This window comes from Oncorhynchus gorbuscha, linkage group LG14 (genome assembly GCF_021184085.1).
Source record: "Oncorhynchus gorbuscha isolate QuinsamMale2020 ecotype Even-year linkage group LG14, OgorEven_v1.0, whole genome shotgun sequence".
Lineage (NCBI taxonomy): Eukaryota > Metazoa > Chordata > Actinopteri > Salmoniformes > Salmonidae > Oncorhynchus > Oncorhynchus gorbuscha.
Genome location: NC_060186.1, coordinates 80,291,497 through 80,298,996, shown reverse-complemented (window position 1 = coordinate 80,298,996; position 7,500 = coordinate 80,291,497). Strand labels below are relative to the sequence as shown.

Below are 7,500 nucleotides of genomic sequence, written 5' to 3'. Positions count from 1 at the left end.
CACACACACACTCAGTCAGTCTCACACACACTCAGTCAGTCTCACACACACACACACACTCAGTCAGTCTCACACACACACACACACTCAGTCAGTCTCACACACACTCAGTCAGTCTCACACACACACACACACTCACACACACACACTCAGTCACACACACACACACACACACACACACACACACACACACACACAGTCAGTCTCACACACACACAGTCAGTCTCACACACACACAGTCAGTCTCACACACACACAGTCAGTCTCACACACAGTCTCACACACACACACACAGTCTCACACACACACACAGTCTCACACACACACACAGTCTCACACACACACACACACACAGTCTCACACACACACACACACACAGTCTCACACACACACACACACACAGTCTCACACACACACACAGTCTCACACACACACACACACAGTCTCACACACACACACACACACAGTCTCACACACACACACACAGTCTCACACACACACACACACACAGTCTCACACACACACACACACACAGTCTCACACACACACACACACACAGTCTCACACACACACACACACACAGTCTCACACACACACACACACAGTCTCACACACACACACACACAGTCTCACACACACACACACACACACAGTCTCACACACACACACACACACAGTCTCACACACACACACACACACACACACACACACACACACACACACACACACACACACACACACACACACACACACACACACACACACACACACACACACACACACACACACACACACACACACACACACACACACACAATTCTGTAGAAATTTAAATCAAAATGTCACTAAAATCCATTTTGTCACACACAGTGAAAACCGACACGCGCACACACACACACACACACAGTCAGTCTCACACGCAAAATAACACACACATTGAAAAACTGAATAGGCTCTAGTATTAAGCTTCTAAGAAGTCTAAGACCTTGTGGAATGTGTGTCTATTAGGAATATGAGTCACAACTACGAATTCAAGGCTTATACAATTGCTGGATACTTGAAAGACGTTCTGCTCACTTCCTGCTCACTTCCTGCTCACTTCCTGGCCCCAGTAATACCTCATCAAATAAATACTGGAGGCCCATTGTGTTGTCTGTAAAATCAACATCGTCTGATATAGAACGTCCAACTGATGGAGGTTGGGAGTGGGGGGGGGATGGCACAAATAAAATAAGAAATTAATCACGAGGGGCCACAGTGCGTACCCACATCCACACCCACACATGCAGTCAGAGCCGGCCTTTTGGGGAACTTAAACTAAAATTTAGTTTCCGAATTTCCGCAACAACAAAAAAAAAAACGAAAGAGAATTGAAGCGCAAGGCTCAACTTCTCTGCTGTTTTTGGTCCCGTATCTACCACGTTGTAACTGCGTTTAGGGACACTCGAGCACATGAGCAGATACTGTGTGAGACTGTGTAACGTCTTTGTATCCTGCTCGTCACAATATGAAAGTCACTTCGCTGAGTTCCTGTTACGTGACTCCCTGGATAGTGCTGACTGACTCAAATATTTTTTATGAACGTAATTATCAGATGGTGTACTTGTTCCAATGCCTCTATCTGCAGCCAGGCAGTCAGCCAGGCAGTCAGCCAGGCAGTCAGCCAGCCAGGCAGTCAGCCAGCCAGGCAGGCAGTCAGCCAGGCAGGCAGTCAGCCAGGCAGGCAGTCAGCCAGGCAGTCAGCCAGGCAGTCAGCCAGGCAGTCAGTCAGTCAGCCAGGCAGGCAGGCAGTCAGCCAGTCAGTCAGGCAGGCAGTCAGTCAGTCAGGCAGTCAGTCAGGCAGTCAGGCAGTCAGGCAGTCAGCCAGGCAGTCAGTCAGGCAGTCAGTCAGGCAGTCAGTCAGGCAGGCAGGCAGGCAGGCAGGCAGGCAGGCAGGCAGGCAGGCAGTCAGGCAGTCAGGCAGTCAGGAGCAGGGCACCTCCTGAGCTGGTACTATTGACTCCCTGAAATATGATGCTTCTGACTCTATAAACGAATCTGAATCAGTAGAATGAACTGAATGACTCGGTGTCTCTACCTGCAGTCGGGTGCAGGACACCAGCGCGTGTCCGGGTCGGCTGCCAGAAACCGTCTCAGCTGGTACTCTTCGAATCTCTCCAGCAGCGTCAAGTCATCCAGGATGGTGCGCACATCTTGCGGCGCAAACGCCTCGGGGCACTGCGGACAGGCGATGCCCACCCTGCTCTCTGAGATTTCAATCTTCAGGTACTGTCTCAGGCAGTCATAGCAGGCCCGGTGGGAACAGGAAGAGAGGCGAGGGAACCGGCATCGTGGTTGGCTGAGGAGGCATAAAGGACACTCCTCCAAGTGGTGATCGTCCAATAGCTGGTCCTGGCTGGAAGACGAGAGGGATAAGACACCTGTGGACGAGCTGTTGGCTCCGCCGCCGCAGCATTCCACCTCCACCGCAGCGCCAGGGTCGTCACCCGTCACCCCTGACGATGCCGCCTCGAAGTCACCTTGCTCGATCCCGCCCTCTTCGGCTGTGATGTGCTGGTCCTGCCAGATGGACAGACAGAAAGGTTAGAAAAGTAGCATTAGTGTCCAGAGCTGCTTCGTCCCCAAAGTAACGTATGTGTTTTCACTTTTCACTTGATAAAACTCACAAAAAAAAGATATATCAGATGTTTTCTGTACTAACAACCATCATCAAGCGGAATGTCTCTCTACATCTTCATGTAGCTCATGAGCTTGGAAACAATGTTCTCTAGTTCTCCAGTGGATGAACCCATACCATGAGATAAATCAGAGAGGAACCCATACCATGAGATAAATCAGAGAGGAACCCATACCATGAGAGAAATCAGAGAGGAACCCATACCATGAGAGAAATCAGAGAGGAACCCATACCATGAGAGAAATCAGAGAGGAACCCATACATGAGAGAAATCAGAGAGGAACCCATACATGAGAGAAATCAGAGAGGAACCCATACCATGAGAGAAATCAGAGAGGAACCCATACCATGAGAGTAATCAAAGAAGAACCCATACCATGAGAGTAATCATTAACATTTACATTTAAGTCATTTAGCAGACGCTCTTATCCAGAGCGACTTACAAATTGGTGCATTCACCTTATGACATCCAGTGGAACAGTCACTTTACAATAGTGCATCTAAATCTTTTAAGGGGGGGGGGTGAGAAGGATTACTTTATCCTATCCTAGGTATTCCTTAAAGAGGTGGGGTTTCAGGTGTCTCCGGAAGGTGGTGATTGACTCCGCTGTCCTGGCGTCGTGAGGGAGTTTGTTCCAATCAGAGAGGAACCCATACCGTGAGAGAAATCAGAGAGGAACCCATACATGAGAGTAATCAGAGAGGAACCCATACCATGAGAGAAGTCAGAGAGGAACCCATACTATGAGAGAAATCAGAGAGGAACCCAGACATGAGAAGTCAGAGAGGAACCCAGACATGAGAAGTCAGAGAGGAACCCAGACATGAGAGATGTCAGAGAGGAACCCATACCGTGAGAGAAATCAGAGAGGAACCCATACATGAGAGTAATCAGAGAGGAACCCATACCATGAGAGAAGTCAGAGAGGAACCCAGACATGAGAAGTCAGAGAGGAACCCAGACATGAGAAGTCAGAGAGGAACCCAGACATGAGAAGTCAGAGAGGAACCCATACCATGAGAGAAGTCAGAGAGGAACCCAGACATGAGAAGTCAGAGAGGAACCCAGACATGAGAAGTCAGAGAGGAACCCATACTATGAGAGAAATCAGAGAGGAACCCAGACATGAGAAGTCAGAGAGGAACCCAGACATGAGAGATGTCAGAGAGGAACCCAGACCGAAGTCTAAAACATTGACATATGCAGTGCTTTCAGAGAGTATTTCCTCCACTTGACATTTCACTTTTTTTGTGTTACAAAGTTGGATAAAAATGGATGTGACCTTTTTGGGTCAACGATCTACACCAAATACAATGTAATGTCAAAGTTGAAGAATAAAAATAAATAAAAAAACTGCACCTGTACATAGCCCATCTGTAAATAGCCCACCCAACTACCTCATCCCCATATTGTTATTTATTTTTTGTTCCTTTGCACCCCAGTGTCTCTACTTACACATTCATCTTCTGCACATCTATCACTCCAGTGTTTAATTGCTAAATTGTAATTATTTTGCCACCATGGCCTATTTATTGCCTTTACCTCCCTTATCTCACCAAGCATCCTTCACTCATGCTGCCAAACATACCCTTGTAAAACTGACCATCCTACCAATCCTCGACTTTGGCGATGTCATTTACAAAATAGCCTCCAATACCCTACTCAACAAATTGGATGCAGTCTATCACAGTGCAATCCGTTTTGTCACCAAAGCCCCATATACTACCCACCATTGCGACCTGTACGCTCTCGTTGGCTGGCCTTCGCTTCATACTCGTCGCCAAACCCACTGGCTCCATGTCATCTACAAGACCCTGCTAGGTAAAGTCCCCCCTTATTTCAGCTCGCTGGTAACCATAGCATCTCCCACCTGTAGCACGCGCTCCTGCAGGCATATCTCTCTAGTCACCCCCAAAACCAATTATTTCTTTGGCCGCCTCTCCTTCCAGTTCTCTGCTGCCAATGACTGGAACGAACTACAAAAATCTCAGAAACTGGAAACACTTATCTCCCTCACTAGCTTTAAGCACCAACTGTCAGAGCAGCTCACAGATTACTGCACCTGTACATAGCCCACCTATAATTTAGCCCAAACAACTACCTCTTTCCCAACTCTATTTAATTTATTTATTTATTTAGCTCCTTTGCACCCCATTATTTTTATTTCTACTTTGCACATTCTTTCATTGCAAAACTACCATTCCAGTGTTTTACTTGCTATATTGTATTTACTTTGCCACCATGGCCTTTTTTGCCTTTACCTCCCTTCTCACCTCATTTGCTCACATTGTATATAGACTTGTTTATACTGTATTATTGACTGTATGTTTGTTTTACTCCATGTGTAACTCTGTGTCGTTGTATCTGTCGAACTGCTTTGCTTTATCTTGGCCAGGTCGCAATTGTAAATGAGAACTTGTTCTCAACTGGCCTACCTGGTTAAATAAAGGTGTTCAACTGGCCTACCTGGTTAAATAAAGGTGTTCTCAACTAGCCTACCTGGTTAAATAAAGGGCCTACCTGGTTAAATAAAGGTGTTCTTAACAGCCTACCTGGTTAAATGGTTAAATAAAGGTGTTCTCAACCGGCCTACCTGGTTAAATCAAAAGGTGTTCTCAACCAGCCTACCTGGTTAAATAAAGGTGTTCTCAACAGCCTACCTGGTGAAATAAAGGTGTTCTCAACTGGCCTACCTGGTGAAATAAAGGTGTTCTCAACTAGCCTACCTGGTGAAATAAAGGTGTTCTCAACTAGCCTACCTGGTGAAATAAAGGTGTTCTCAACTAGCCTACCTGGTGAAATAAAGGTGTTCTCAACTAGCCTACCTGGTGAAATAAAGGTGTTCTCAACTAGCCTACCTGGTGAAATAAAGGTGTTCTACCAACTAGCCTACCTGGTGAAATAAAGGTGTTCTCTAGCCTACCTGGTGAAATAAAGGTGTTCTCAAACCTGGGTGTTCTCAGCTAGCCTACCTGGTGAAATAAAGGTGTTCTCAGCTAGCCTACCTGGTTAAATAAAGGTGTTCTAAAAGCTAGCCTACCTGGTTAAATAAAAAGCCTACCTGGTTAAATAAAGGTGTTCTCAGCTAGCCTACCTGGTTAAATAAAGGTGTTCTCACCTGAAATAAAGCCTACCTGGTTAAATAAAGGTGTTCTCAGCTAGCCTACCTGGTTAAATAAAGGTGTTCTCAGCTAGCCTACCTGGTTAAATAAAGGTGTTCTCAGCTAGCCTACCTGGTTAAATAAAGGTGTTCTCAACCAGCCTACCTGGTTAAATAAAGGTGTTCTCAGCTAGCCTACCTGGTTAAATAAAGGTGTTCTCAGCTAGCCTACCTGGTTAAATAAAGGTGTTCTCAGCTAGCCTACCTGGTTAAATAAAGGTGTTCTCAACCAGCCTACCTGGTTAAATAAAGGTGTTCTCAGCTAGCCTACCTGGTTAAATAAAGGTGTTCTCAGCTAGCCTACCTGGTTAAATAAAGGTGTTCTCAGCTAGCCTACCTGGTTAAATAAAGGTGTTCTCAACTAGCCTACCTGGTTAAATAAAGGTGTTCTCAGCTAGCCTACCTGGTGAAATAAAGGTGTTCTCAGCTGAAAGCCTACCTGGTGAAATAAAGGTGTTCTCAGCTAGCCTACCTGGTTAAATAAAGGTGTTCTCAACCAGCCTACCTGGTTAAATAAAGGTGTTCTCAGCTAGCCTACCTGGTTAAATAAAGGTGTTCTCAACCAGCCTACCTGGTTAAATAAAGGTGTTCTCAGCTAGCCTACCTGGTTAAATAAAGGTGTTCTCAGCTAGCCTACCTGGTTAAATAAAGGTGTTCTCAGCTAGCCTACCTGGTTAAATAAAGGTGTTCTCAACTAGCCTACCTGGTGAAATAAAGGTGTTCTCAACTAGCCTACCTGGTGAAATAAAGGTGTTCTCAGCTAGCCTACCTGGTGAAATAAAGGTGTTCTCAACTAGCCTACCTGGTTAAATAAAGGTGTTCTCAACTAGCCTACCTGGTTAAATAAAGGTGTTCTCAACTAGCCTACCTGGTGAAATAAAGGTGCTCTCAACTGGCCTACCTGGTGAAATAAAGGTGTTCTCAACTAGCCTACCTGGTTAAATAAAGGTGTTCTCAACTAGCCTACCTGGTTAAATAAAGGTGTTCTCAACTGGCCTACCTGGTTAAATAAAGGTGTTCTCAACTAGCCTACCTGGTTAAATAAAGGTGTTCTCAACCGGCCTAGCTGGTTAAATAAAGGTGTTCTCAACCGGCCTACCTGGTGAAATAAAGGTGTTCTCAACTAGCCTACCTGGTTAAATAAAGGTGTTCTCAACTAGCCTACCTGGTTAAATAAAGGTGTTCTCAACCGGCCTAGCTGGTTAAATAAAGGTATTCTCAACCAGCCTACCTGGTGAAATAAAGGTGTTCTCAACTAGCCTACCTGGTTAAATAAAGGTGTTCTCAACTAGCCTACCTGGTTAAATAAAGGTGTTCTCAACTGGCCTAGCTGGTTAAATAAAGGTGTTCTCAACCGGCCTATCTGGTTAAATAAAGGTGTTCTCAACCAGCCTACGCGGTTAAATAAAGGTGTTCTCAACCAGCCTACCTGGTTAAATAAAGGTGTTCTCAACCAGCCTACCTGGTTAAATAAAGGTGTTCTCAACCAGCCTACCTGGTTAAATAAAAGTGTTCTCAACTAGCCTACCTGGTGAAATAAAGGTGTTCTCAACTAGCCTACCTGGTGAAATAAAGGTGTTCTCAGCTAGCCTACCTGGTTAAATAAAGGTGTTCTCAGCTAGCCTACCTGGTTGAAATAAAGGTGTTCTCAGCTAGCCTACC

The 7,500-nt window shown here is 45.6% G+C and overlaps 1 protein-coding gene across 5 annotated transcripts in view; it reads right to left on the bottom strand.

Moving 5' to 3' along the window:
- The window catches only part of si:ch211-278j3.3 (E3 ubiquitin-protein ligase RNF19A), a 210,066-nt gene that overhangs the window by 32,714 nt on the left and 169,852 nt on the right, over positions 1-7,500 (bottom strand). For all 5 annotated transcript variants that reach the window (XM_046299100.1, XM_046299098.1, XM_046299102.1 and 2 more), the window contains exon 3: positions 2,078-2,559. In XM_046299100.1, coding sequence (XP_046155056.1) covers positions 2,078-2,559 — 482 coding nt within the window. The remainder of the gene's footprint in view (positions 1-2,077; positions 2,560-7,500) is intronic.